This window comes from Lynx rufus, unplaced genomic scaffold (genome assembly GCF_022079265.1).
Source record: "Lynx rufus isolate CCGP_SWC_20201006 ecotype Redwood Valley unplaced genomic scaffold, mLynRuf1.p SCAF_6, whole genome shotgun sequence".
In the NCBI taxonomy this organism is placed as follows: domain Eukaryota; kingdom Metazoa; phylum Chordata; class Mammalia; order Carnivora; family Felidae; genus Lynx; species Lynx rufus.
This window is the reverse complement of record NW_025814878.1, coordinates 144,317,424-144,331,601: the sequence shown is the minus strand read 5'-3', so window position 1 is coordinate 144,331,601 and position 14,178 is coordinate 144,317,424. Positions and strand designations below refer to the sequence as shown.

Below are 14,178 nucleotides of genomic sequence, written 5' to 3'. Positions count from 1 at the left end.
CAGTGCCCAAGAAGGGGCTTGAACTCCCTACCCTGAGATCAAGACCTGAGCGGAGATCATGAGTCAGATGTCTAACTGACTAAGCCACCCAGATGCTCCTTAAATCTTTTATAGTAAATCTTCAAGCTTTTGTTAGCAGAAAGCCTTTTCTTCAGAGAAAATCTTCTTGGGGGCCAGCGCCTAAAGCTAAAGTGCAGTGTTTTGGTGGCAAGGTGGTCCTGAGAAGCCCGGAGAGCAGGGCAGGGCTCACACAGGTAGGGGGAGCAGGGGGTGGTCAGGGAGCACAGGTCGCTGTGTGGTAGTGGACTGTGTCCATCCGCAGTGGGTGATAATCTGCTCCAGTCGACTCCTGCCTCGTGGGAAGGTGGCATCTAGTATTGCCACATCATGCGTTTTTGTAAGAGAATCTGGAAAGTCAGATTCGATGTGAAATCTCCAGATTTTTAAAAGTTGAAATAATTTCATGTTATCACAGAACATACTATGTGGGAAAAACGCACATGCAGGCCAAATACAGCGCCCTGGCCTGTTTGACATCTCTGGTGGAAGATATGAAAGGTCACTGGATGTGTGTGATCAACCCTCCTGCTCCATCCCATGGAACCTTCCTACCCACCCAAACGTTTATCCCAAATTACAAAGTGGTTTTTGTATTTATGTTTTTAGTGTAGACAACCGATAGGCTGAGGTCTTTTATCAAGCTAACCAAAAATTCAGGATTTTTAAAAATGTAAATCAAGTAACTCTAAACTCACACTTCAGACAAGATCATCACTCCAACTCCAAAGAAAATAGGGAGGAAAGGAGGCAGGGGAGGGAACAGCAGCATCTCTACCACCCTGGGGACATATCTAACGGATTATAGAGATCTCCTGAGCCCCTGCTTCGAGGAGGAAAGTCTGAGGATGTGGAACGAGCCCCTCCAAGGTCCCAGGTCATCAGACGACATGCTTGTTTGGCAAGCTGTCAGGTGATTGCCTCTTTCAGCCTCCAGAAGTATTTTCAAATGACAGCGGAAACCGCAACGGTGACCACAGAATTCCCTACTTCTCCATCACGGAGACGTCCCTATCTGACGTTCCGCAGGAAAGTGCGGATGGATAATTCTGCACCATTGCTGACGTCACCAGGGCTTCTCTACAATGTGGATTCGCTGATGTACCAGGAGGTGCGAGCTCCGCCGGAAAGCTTTCCCGCACACGTCACACTCATAGGGCTTCTCCCCAGTGTGGATCCTTCGATGTCCCAGAAGATGGGAGCTATAACTGAACGCCTTCCCGCACACGTCACACTCGTAGGGCCTCTCTCCACTGTGGATTCGCTGGTGCCCAACCAGGGCTGAGCTGTGACTGAAGGCCTTTCCACACTCATCACATTCATACGGCTTCTCCCCACTGTGGATCCTGTGGTGATGGAAGAGGCCTGAGCTCTGGCTGAAGCTTTTCCCACACTCGCTGCACTGGTACGGCTTCTCCCCAGTGTGCACGCGCTGGTGCTGAATCAGGTGTGAGCTCAGACAGAAAGCCTTTCCACAGACGTGACACTGGTAGGGCTTCTCTCCCGTGTGGGTCCTCTGGTGCCGAACGAGGCCGGAGCTGTAGTGAAAGGCTTTCCCACACTCACTGCACTGGAAAGGTTTTTCTCCAGTGTGGGTCCTTTGATGCTGAACAAGGTGTGAACTGTAATAAAAGGCTTTTCCACACTCATCACACTGATACGGTTTTAATCGGTTATGTATTCTCTGATGGTCAATAAGTTGGGAACTCTGGATGAAAGTTTTGCCACACACGTTACATGAATAGGGTCTGTCTCCAGTGTGGATTCTCTTATGTCTAATGAGGCTGGAGTTTTGAGTGAATCTTCTCCCACACTCGTCACACTTATATCTTCTCTCGGTTGAAGAATTTCTCTGATATCTCTTTGTCTGTCCTTCATGTTCTTGGGTTTCTTCACAATGAGGGACTTTTCCGTTGATTTGGCCAGGTGACTTTTTTGGAGACTCTGTATCTATGGTAACCTCCTGCTTTTGAATCGATTCTCCTTTCTCAATTCCGATTACGTCACCTGAAACAAAAGGAGAGATTTCAAACATCACTGAAACATACAGGAAGTAAAATTAAACACATCTACTACAAGTACACGGCTTAACTCTACCAACACAATTGTTCCACACCATGTGAGGAAGACAGTGGGGGAAGGCAAAGGAAGAGGGACCAGCAGTGGCTGCACTGGCCAGGCATGGCTTGTGCAGACGGAGATGGTCAGTGGGGCGTAAGTCAACAACAGAAGAGGATCTGAGAGGACAGGGGGTTCCGAGGGAAGGCCAAAGTGGGGTTGAGATGGACGAAGGCACAGGGCTGTGAGAGGAGGGAAGCTGCCAGGGGGCCGGTGCTGATGTGGAGCTGAGAAGCAGCTCCATGCAGGGGGCCCTGAAGGCCCCTGGAGTACTGAAAAATGAGGGGTCAGAGCACAGAAAAGTATCCTGTTTCCAAATACGCAGAACAAGCATGTCTGGACATATGGGGCACAATAGGATATTATCATGTGGGGACAGACAGAAACTGATGTGGCCCCAAAGACATGACTACTCTTCTTGCAAAGAAAAACCTGGGAGTCTGCCCTGATGAACATGGATGCAAAAATCCTCAAAAGATATTAGCCAACCGGATCCAACAATACATTAAAAAAAAGTATTCACCATGACCAAGCGGGATTTATACCTGGGATGCAGGGCTGGTTCAATATCCTCAAAACAATTAACGTGACTCGTCACATCAATAAAAGAAATGACAAGAACCATATGATCCTCTCAATACATGCAGAGAAAGCATTTGACAAAATACAGCATCCTTTCTGGATAAAAACCCTCAAGAAAGTAGGGATAGAAGGATCATACCTCGAGATCACAAAAGCCATACATGAAGGACCCAACGTTAATATCATCCAAATGGGAAAAACTGAGAGCTCTCCCCTAAGGTCAGGAACAAGACAGGGACGTCCACTCTCGCCACTGTTATTCAACATAGTATTGGGAGTCTTCACCTCTGCAATCAGACAACACAAAGAAATAAAACGCATCCAAATCGGCCAGGAGGAGGACAAACTTTCACTCTTCGCAGATGACATGATACTCTATATGGAAAACCCAAAAGATTCCACCAAAAAACTGCAAGAACTGATTCATGAATTCAGCAAAGTTGCAGAATATAAAATCAATGCACAGAAATCGGTTGCATTCCTATACATCAACAATGAAATGACAGAAAGAGAAATCAAGGAATCGATCCCATTTACAGTTGCACCAAAAACCATAAAATACCTAAGAATAAATCTAACCAAAGAGGTGAAAAATCTATACACTGAAAACTATAGAAAGCTGATGAAAGAAATTGAAGAAGACACAAGGAAATGGAAAAAGATTCCATGCTCCTGGATAGGAAGAACAAATATTGTTAAAATGTCGACACTACCCAAAGCAATCTACATATTCAACGTGATCCCTATCAAAGTAACACCAGCATTCTTCACAGAGCTAGAACAAATAATCCTAAAATTTGTATGGAACCAGAGAAGACCCCAAATAGCCAAAGCGATCTTGAAAAATAAAACCAAAGCAGGAAGCATCATAATCCCAGACTTCAAGCTCTACTACAAAGCTGTAATCATCAAGACAGGATGGTACTGCACAAGAACAGACACTCAGATCATTGGAATAGAATAGAGAACCCAGAAATGGACCCACAAACGTATGGGCAGCTAATCTTTGACAAAGCAGGAAAGACTATCCAATGGAATAAAGACAGTCTCTTCAGCAAGTGGTGCTGGGAAAACTGGACAGCGACATGCAGAAGAATGAACCTGGACCACTTTCTTACACCATACACAAAAATAAACTCAAAGTGGATGAAAGACCTCAATGTAAGACAGGAAGCCATCAAAATCCTTGAGGAGAAAGCAGGCAAAAACCTCTTGGATCTTGGTCACAGCAAATTCTTACTCAACATGTCTCCGGAGGCAAGGGAAACAAAAGCAAAAAGGAACTACTGGGACCTCATCAAAATAAAAAGCTTCTGCACAGCAAAGGAAACAATCAGCAAAACTAAAAGGCAACCGACAGAATGGGAGAAGATATTTGCAAATGACACACCAGATAAAGAGTTAGTATACAAAATCTATAAAGAACTCATCAAACTCAACACCCAAAAAACAAATAATCCAGTGAAGAAAAGGGCAAAAGACATGAATAGCCGCTTTTCCAAAGAAGACATCCAGATGGCCAACCGACACATGAAAAAATGCTCAACATCACTCATCATCAGGGAAATACAAATCAAAACCACAATGAGATGCCACCTGACACCTGTCAGAACGGCTAACATTAACAAATCAGGCAACAACAGATGTTGGCGAGGATGTGGAGAAAGAATATCTTTTGCACTGTTGATCGGATTGCAAACTGGTGCGGCCACTCTGGAAAACAGTATAGAGGTTACTCAAAATATTAAAAATAGAACTATCCTAAGACCCAGCAATCGCACTACTAGGTATTTATCCAAGGGGTACAGGTGTGCTGTTTCAAAGGGACACATGCATTCCAATGTTTACAGCAGCACTATCAACAATAGCCAAAGTATGGAAAGTGCCCAAATGTCCTTCGATGGATGAATGGATAAAGAAAATGTGGTATGTACATACAATGGAGTATTACTCGGCAATCAAAAAGAATGAAATCTTGCCATTTGCGACTACGTGGATGGAACTGGAGGGTATTATGCTAAGTGAAATTAGTCAGTCAGAGAAAGACAAAAATCCTATGACTTCACTCGTATGAGGACTTTAAGAGACAAAACAGAGGAACATAAGGGAAGGGAAATAAAAATAATATAAAAACAGGGAGGGGGACAAAACAAAAGAGACTCATAAATATGGAGAACTGAGGGTTGCTGGAGGGGTTGTGGGAGGGGGGATGGGCTAAATGGGTAAGGGGCATTAAGGAACCTACTGAAATCATTGCTTCACTATATACTAACTAATTTGGATGTAAATTTTAAAAAAATAAAAAATGAAGTTAAATTAAAAAAAACAAAACAAAAAGAAAACCCCAAAACCTGGGAGTCTGTCAATCCTGAAGCTCCGCTCTGTGGGTCATTTGAGACGCCCCAGGTAAATAGTCACCAACACAGAGAAGGGTCTTGTAACAGACCTAGACTCTCCCACCGTCCTGACCCAGGGAAGGCATGCTCCCACAACTGCCCTGCCTGTGTCTCCTACAGACGTGCCTCAAGCAGCATCCCGATGACCACTCTCCTCCAGGGTGGGAGATGTGGCCACTTCCTCAGTGGTTGACAGTTTCTGGAAAACAGTGAGACTGTCCCACTCGAGGCAGATTCTCTGTGAAAGTAACCCCATTTTAGGACCCAGAGTGAAGGGCAAACCTAACCCTAGGCAGAGGCACTGGCCAAATGTGCCCAAATGGGTCAGCTAAGGAGACTCTGGGAGCAGGGTGGGAAGGAGCCAAGGTCTAACAGTAGATGTGAGATCTCTCACTGGCCCCCTGCTGAGGAGGGTGACAGTCGTCATGGGGGTCAGGGCATCCACGTATGAAGGGCAAAAACCCAGAGATGAGGTGGAGCAGAGAAGCAAGGTGCCCAGAGTGATAGGAGCCTTTTCCCGGGCCTCCTTTTAGGACCAGGGCCTGCGATCATTACTCACCAGACCACCCTGCCACACGGGTGACAAAACAAAAATCTCATGTCACTGGTTATATGTGGTTATCGTAAAGTTTTGGGGCACTTTAAAACCTTATGTTACATCTACCTTAGATACATCTGTGTGCAGAATTCAAAGGAAAATTACACAAAGTACACATTGATGCAAGAACATGGTCTTTTAAAGCCATAAGCAAATATAAAATGTACTCTAGATGAGATCCAAAACATCACTGCACATATAATAGAACTAAAATTCATATCAGCATGAGAAGAAAACTTATGGATTATTATTAAAAAGCATAGCATAGGTGGGGCACCTGAGTGGCTCAGTCGGTTAAGCATCTAATTTCAGCTCAGGTCATGATCTCACAGTTCATGAGTTTGAGTCCTGCATCGGGCTCTGTGCTGACAGCTCAGAGCCTGGAACCTGCTTTGGATTCTGTGTCTCCCTCTCTCTCTGCCCCACCCCTGCTTACGTTCTCTTTCTGTCTCTCAAAAATGAATAAACGCCAAAACAAAAAAAGAAGGAAAAGAAAAAGCATAGTACAGAAACATAATTTCTAACCCACTAAAAAAGGTTGGGGAAAATGGTGTGCTTTTTAGTCAGGACAACACAGCGACTTCACACTTCAGCTTCACATACATGGAGTGATAAAAATAAAAATTACTCTAAGACAAGTGTGTGCTAAAAAGACAAGACAAACATCTCTGTGGACCAGAAAGGGAACAAAACCACAGAATGGTAGCTACAGTTGAAGCCATGGGCCAGGTTCTAGCTCACAGCTCATGCCAGAGTCTGGGTGGGACACAGACACACACACAAGCACGTGGACAGCACGGCGGCCAACAACCCTGTGGGGACACCTGTGATGACACTGATGGTCTGTGTTTCCCTGCATGACACTGGAGCCCCGGTTCTGGGGTGGGAGTGGGGCACAGGTAATGAGAGAATTGCTAAGGAAGGGGAGAGCGTGAAGCAGATCGGAAGGAACTCAAAATGGACCCAGACACGAAAATTTCAAAACGTGAATGGAATGCTAGGAAAGATGATTAACAAAGTCATCACTTGGAACATGAATTCAACCCAGATGAAATTATTCTCATCAAAAATCCTGAAAAGATTAAAGATCCCTAGAACAGATAACTGATGTCATAGTATCCACATCACATAAACACAGAGTTAGGAAATAAAATCAGCAAAAATGGAACAAGAGTAGACAGTATAAAAACTGGATAGAGATTTTAAAAGTGGATAAACCAGAGTCCGAGAGAATAAACTGCAACATAACAGGACTCCCCTGGGATGTACCACAGAGACAAAGACATAATATATGTGAAACAGCAGTTAAGCAAAATGAACAGATGATGAATAGGTCCTAACCAGTGTGTTCTGGGAGTTCCAGAAGAAAATACGTAAGGAATAAAACAAAAACAAAAACCCACATTATTTAAAGAACTGATAGCGGAGAATTTTCCAGAACTGAAGAAAAACAAGGGTCCTTAGAGCAACAGGGCATTTATGGGCAAAGGAAGATGAGTAAAAATAAAACCCTAACAGGACACACTTTTTAGTGACACTTCATCTTATACAGGTTAAGAGTAAATGTAAACACTACTAATAAGAAAAGATGGAATTCCTAAAAATGTTACAAAAGCATTGAGACTGACAGGAGCCTTTCACTAGCAAATTACAGCAGTTAGAAGAGTAGCTGCTAGAAGCGGCAGGACCAGCAGTACCTTCAAAACCTGAGGAAAAAACCTGTCATTCCGAATTTTACTCTAGCTAAACTGGGATTAGAAAGGGAGGGCAAAATTAGGGTGTTTTCAGATAAGCAAAGACAAAGTCTACACACAAAGCGCCTGAAGTAGTTATTAAAGAATGAACTTCAGGAAGACCGAACCCACAGGAAAGGTATATGAGAGAATGTTGCCTCGATAACTGATATGTCAGGAAATCTCATAAACTTGCTATGAAAAAAATTGATTTCGCATTTTATTTTTAAAGATGACTTTTGTTTATTTTGGAGATAGAGGGGGAGTGGCTGGAGGGGCAGAGAGAGAGGGAGGCAGATTCCCAAGCAGGCTTGATGTGGGGCTGGAACCCAGCAACCGTGAGATGATGACCCAAGTCGAAATCAAGATTTGGCCGTTTAACCGACTGAGCCACCCAGGTGCCCCTGATTTCACATTTTAAAACGACACTGGTTTTGGGGTGCCTGGGTGGCTCAGTCGGTTAAATGTCCGACGTCATTTCGGCTCAGGTCATGATCTCACGGTTCATGAGTTCAAGCCCTGTGCCAGGGTCGGCACTGACAGTGTGGAGCCTGCTGGAGATTCTCTCACTCTCTGCCCCCCCCACGCTCTCTCTTTCTCTCAAAATCAATAAGCAAACACTAAAAACAAGTCACGTGCTCTCAATGTATAATTAATCCCATGGGAGGTTTTCCAAAGTGGTCTAAGGGATGTACACCGATACTGACTTTGTTGCTATCAGACTTCTTTACAGAGACTTAAAGACATGGTTTATTCAAGAAACTGTGCTCCTTAGCAGAACTTAGAATTCAGGTGACTACAGCCATTTACTTTCCAGGAGCTGTGTGATCAGATGGCCCACACTATCCCAACATCTACAGTGGCTGTACTGAAGTGTGCAGTTTTGTATTGTTTTAAAAATTATTCTGGGGCGCCTGGGTGGCGCAGTCGGTTAAGCGTCCGACTTCAGCCAGGTCACGATCTCGCGGTCCGTGAGTTCGAGCCCCGCGTCGGGCTCTGGGCTGATGGCTCGGAGCCTGGAGCCTGTTTCCGATTCTGTGTCTCCCTCTCTCTCTGCCCCTCCCCCGTTCATGCTCTGTCTCTCTCTGTCCCAAAAAAAAATAAACATTGAAAAAAAAAATTAAAAAAAAAAATTATTCTGACTTCACATGCCATTTGTAGATTGTACGTACCACACTTAGAGTTTAAATTACCAAATTTTGAAACTGCCCAAGGACTTAAAAGTTCTGAATATCGAACTTTAATTTCCCCACAGAATAAAACCTAAACTCATCTGTTGAGTGTATAAGCCCTTCGTGATCCACTGGGTTCTTGACTTTAGCTGGCTACACATGCAAATCACCTGGAGGGTTGGAAAAAAAAAAAAAAGTCCATGCTCGGGCCTCACCGCAGTCCAACTGAAAGCCAATTTCTGAGGGTGGGGCCCAGGCACTTATATATTTTTAAAGTCATCCAGATGCACAGTGAAGGTTAAAAATGTCTCTGCCTACCTTTTCAGTTGCATTTTCTATAACTTTCCATCTTCCTCATTTTTATACCTCAACACTACTCAGGAATTAAGAACACGGGTCCTGGAGACAGACTATATTTAAATCACACATCTGCCATTTACTGGCATGATAGTCTGGTGTCATTTTAGGATACAAGCTGCTGGCCCTTCCTACCCAAAAGTCTCCAAGAGCAGCAGTGATCCACAGGCCTGAATCATTAATCGTAATGATCAGCTTATATCTTCAAGAAAAGGACAGGCTCTGTTCAGTTTACAAGAATTTGTTACACATATGGGTAAGATGCTCATTAATTGGCTAATACAATAAACTTTTGACCTTCACACAGCAAGCTTCGGTTCTTTAGGAAAACCCTATGTCAAACACCTTAATTTGGAAAACATGAATTTCATACACTCCTACCTATATGTAAGAAGTACCCTGCATCCTTTAAAAGTCTTCCCTCAGCATAACAAAGAAGACAACAACAGAGAAAGCATAACTCATGTTGTGTAGACACTATTTCTAACAATGACACTCCATTTTCCCTTGGGAAGAGCGGGCGTCACTTCCACCCATCAGATGTACGAATGCTCCAACTCTGAACCCTGGATTCCTTGTTCCAGCCAGGAGAGGAGTGAGAGCAACTCTATTGTCTTTCCAGCACCTCCCAGGGCTTTAGGACACGTGACCTCTCTTCATCCCTCCCTTCTTTCCATCACCATTCAAAACTGCCCTACTTTTGGCCCTCACAATGTTGACTTAAGCTACAGCAAGTCTTCAAAGTGGTCTTTCTTCTCCTTCTCCAATCTGGCTAATGTCCAGCTTACGCAGCACCTGTTAGTTCCTAATCAAAAACCAAAAAAGAGAGCAAGCGGGCGAGGAATACACAATTTCTCAGGCTCTCACTTTGTTCTGACCACCTTGTTGGCACTGCTCCTCTCAGCCAAGGAGCGGATCTCGGATCCTGTGTTATCCCTCTGCTTGGACTTCATCGCTCACCTTTACTGAGCATTTCCTAGGGCTGGGATTCTCGCAGGACCCAGAGGTGGGTCTTACACACAGTAAAGTTAAAGATGTATGGACTCCTTACCTGGTCCCACACAGCCCTGTGTTCTGGCCCCTGACGGCCTTCTCTCTGCTCTTCTGTCCTTCATGTTCCGGTCACTCTGGCCTTCTTTCAAACCCATTTCCTTCCCACTTGGTTTTGCACATGCTGCTAGGCCTGCCTTGCTTGTCCGTCTGTGGCTAGTTTCTACTTTTAGGATTTAGCTCCCATATTACTTCCTCAAAAAGGCTTTCTCTACCTTCTTCCCCCACATGCAGTCTGTTATGGTGCATTCATTTGTGTGTTTATTTAATGCCTCTGTCACCAGACTATTGTAAGACCCGTGAAAGCCAGAATCACGTCTGCTTGGCTCACTATACCTACCGCCTTGCATGGTGCCCAGCACGTAATAAGTATTCGACATGTATTTATTGAATGATGAGTGATTCTAAGGTGTCCAGGGGAGCCATATGCCCCAAGTGTCAACACTAACCACAGTCCTGTTGGTGTTGAGGGTCCTGAGATTCACCCTTAAGCTGGATCTCCCTGGGTTGAGGCTGGAGATATGTTGCTTCCTTAGCTGGATCCAGGGGCACCGATGTCTCAGAAAGCACTTCCTGTGCACAGGTCTGGGTTGAAACCTGAGAACAAGCAGGCTCGTCTGGGCATCCGAAGGGCCCACAGTGTACATGATCCCAAGAGCCCACAAAGCATCAGCCTGATGCCCGCGCCCAACCATCCCCGCACTGAGCACAGGCCCTTTTTCTACCTGCTGGCCTGGTTCATCCAGTTCCTTCTCCAGATCCTCCAGCACGGTCACCGCCTGCTCCCCGCTCTCCGGGTGATGCTCCCGCACCCAGGCCTGGAGCTCCGCGGGCAGGATGGTCAGGAACTGCTCCAGCACCACCAAGTCCAACATCTGCTCCTTGGTGCGTATCTCAGGCCTTAACCACTCACAGCAGAACACCCAGAGCTGGCTCAAGGCCTCACGGGGCCCAGGGGTCTCCTTGTAGCAGAACTGTCGGAAGCGCTGGCGGAATACCTCCTGGTGGTTTGGGCTGCTCCACTGTGGGCCAGTCGCCTGAACCTTGGCAGGCCATTTTTTGTTGTTTACTCCGAAGAGTCCCTCTGACTCCTCAGGAGGCCGTGGAAGGAGTACTCCAGCCATTCCAGCTCCGATGGTCGGGGGCGGGCAACAAGTGTGTTACCTTTCAGGACACACTCCTGAGGTTACAAAAACCACTGTTAAGAAGATAGACACACATAGACACACATGCACACACACACACATGCTCATTGATTAAACACATGACTCACTAAGTCTAAAGTTTCTGTTCAGAAGAGAAAGAAGGCTCCACCCAAAATTAAAGACAATTGAAAAAATATGTTTAAAATAATTCAAACCTTTTTCCAAACATAAGGAATGTTTGTCAAACAGCATTTTTGATAATACTGAGAATATTGTTGGATCTCTGCGTTCCAAAAATAACGCCAAAATAATTGATAATACCAAACTGAATTTATTGCTATGAGTGCTAGCACTACCTTGGCAGAGTCTTAGTAAATCTCCCAGGGAGGAAGGCAAAGTCAGGATTTTTATGAGGTTTCGGGAGTGTAAGGCACATCTCCTGAGGCAGGATAAAGATTGGGCAAGGATCATGACACGACAGTTTAGAGGTGGATACAACAAGGTGAAAGTTTTGAGTTGAGGGTTTCAAAAAGTCTGGATCTTTTCCATTGAAAGCTGAGAGTCCGATACTCATTTAAGTGGATTTTTTGAGGGGTCATTTCTTGAAGTAAATACTATTATTTGCGACTTTATCTTATAGGGCGAGAACCTCCTGGAATAGTAATGTCATGTTGATAAAGACAGTGGAATGAAAGTGTCACATCTAGTGAAGACAAATGAACAGTAAAATCACCTTAATGCAGGCAGTAGGCTGTGTGGGTGCAGATGGTTTGTTTTCCACGTGGTGGCAGGGCCTGTGCGTTTAAGTGAATGTGGACTAATTCACGGGCACGGTGGGCAGTGGTGAAGGACCTGGGCTTGAATCCTGTCGTGTTCTCTTATGCGTATGGCTTAATCTCTCTAAACCTGTATGTCGCCCTCTGTAAACATATCTTACCTTTTTTTTAACGTATTATTTTGGAATACCTTTAAGGAAAATTTCCCAGAATGGAACAGAAAAGTCCCTGCACCTTCACCCAGCTTCCCCTAGTTAACATCTTACACAACCACGGCCCGGTAACAACAGGACAACGTGGGTAGGGTGGTTTGGGGCGCGTACGGCCGGCAGTAACTCCCGGCAGTAACTCGGAGCCTGGCCCCCGGTGAGTCCTCGGTGAGGGTCGCAGTCCCGGCGGGGAGCGGGTCCTCTCGGCAGCCCCGCCCCGCGCAGCCCCGCCCCGCTCTCTGGGCGCAGGGCTCAGGCCCACGAGGAGGCCGTCTGTCGCCTGCTGAACACCTGCCCCACTGGGCATCCTTTACACCCTTCCCACCTCCCCCGCCCTGACGATGGATTTTGGGGGTTCTGCGTTGTAGGGATCATTCAGAATAAAGGACACAGGGACTTCTAGGAGTTGACACCTTCCGAAGAGGAAGATCCCGCGGGCAGCTGAGCAGCCGGACCGCAAACACCTTTCCCGTCACCCGGCCGCCCGGCCCCGCCGGCCCCGCGTTCACGAGCAACCGCAGCGGTCCCCTCAGGCCAGGGTGGTCCTCACAGACCCTGCCGGGCAGGGGGACTCTTCCCTACCCCCCCCCCCCCTTGCCGACCTGGGAGTCCCCGGTCGCGGTACGGCGCTCTCCGGACGCGAGTCTTAACCGGGCCGGGGGAAGGCGGCCGTGCCGCCGGCAGATGTGTGCCCGCGAATCCCACCCGGCCGGCGTCGCTTCCGGCGGCCCCCGACCGTCCGCGCACGCCTGCGGCGGCGGCGACCACTCCCGACGCTGAGGCGGGGAGCAGGCGAGCCGGGAGGTTGCGGGGCCCGGACGTGAGGAGGCGGGGCTTCGGGGCATGAGGGGCGGGGCGCCGGGACGTGAGGGGCGGGGCGTCGGGGCGCGAGGGGGCGGGACGTGAGGTGCCGGTGCATGAAGGGGCGGGGCGCCGGGAGGTGACGGAGTGGATCCTGGAGGCAGGGCGCGGCCCTCAGGCACTTGCAGGGGCGGGGAGCCGGCAGCCCGCCCGGGAGGTTGGGGCCTGTGGGAATTTGCTTCGTGACCCTCCCGGTGTTAAGGGGATCGAGCGCCGCCGCCTCGCCCTCCCAGGAGCCTGCCTCCCCGGCCGCGTCCTCTGCTCTCCGAGCCGAGTGCTGTGAACGTTGACACACCTCCCAGGCAGACACTTGGCTCAGCAGCCGGACGGCCGTCGGAGGGGAAGCTGAGGGGCTTCCTCAGCGTGCGGAGCGCTGTCGTGCGTCTTGCTCGCGGCGTGGGGACCTGCTCGAGCCGCCCGGTGTGGCTTGCACGCGAGGGACTCCGCTCCGCGCTGGGTTCCCTACCGTGTGGCCGCGCTCGGTGCCGCACAGCCGCAGGGAGACCCCTGTGCTCGCGTTAAAGAGACGTGATTTCTGGACTTACTGTACGTCCTGACATTTCAAAATAAAACCGCTACAGGGCCCTCTGAAGTGTGTTGGGTAGAACTGAATGCCCCGACGGTGTAGTGTTGCTGCGAGCTGCTCAGTAACAGTTATGTGCCAGGAAGACAGGGTTACACGAGGGCTCTCGGCCTAAGCTTGGTCGGCCCAGTGCTCAACAGCTTCTGGTAGGGGGTCGGAATCCCGAGTTCTCCGACTATTAGTTAAACTAAACTCACTGCCTCTGCAAACTGGAGGTGATAGTACTTCATACCGCATTGCTATTACAACTCGTAGCAACTTGACGTTTTTATACGGACTGCAGTAAAAATCGCTTAGGAACTGAATTTCTTACGTCTAGGTAAGAATCCTTACTGCCCTGTTCTAGGCAGTGAGCTCCTTGAGGCTATGCTCATTTTGTGTTACTGAGCTTCTGCAGAAGGGGAGTTCATTTGTTCCAGGGGTTTTAACCCCTGGGTGACTGGTACAGAGAATGAATGACACAGACACTACAAAAGGGTTAAGAAAATCGGAATCCCAGGCAGAAAACAGGGTGCTGGAAAAATTTATTCCTGGTCTTCTG

At 47.5% G+C, this 14,178-nt stretch overlaps 1 protein-coding gene across 1 annotated transcript in view; it reads right to left on the bottom strand.

Moving 5' to 3' along the window:
- The window catches only part of ZSCAN16 (zinc finger and SCAN domain containing 16), a 29,515-nt gene extending 16,592 nt beyond the window's left edge, over positions 1-12,923 (bottom strand). Inside the window, exons 1-4 of the mRNA XM_047102048.1 lie at positions 12,796-12,923; positions 10,789-11,243; positions 10,513-10,660; positions 1,128-2,064 (exon numbers count right to left, since the gene is read on the bottom strand). Coding sequence (XP_046958004.1) covers positions 1,128-2,064; positions 10,513-10,660; positions 10,789-11,187 — 1,484 coding nt within the window. The 5' untranslated portion in view covers positions 11,188-11,243; positions 12,796-12,923. The remainder of the gene's footprint in view (positions 1-1,127; positions 2,065-10,512; positions 10,661-10,788; positions 11,244-12,795) is intronic.
- Positions 12,924-14,178: the final 1,255 nt, after the last annotated feature.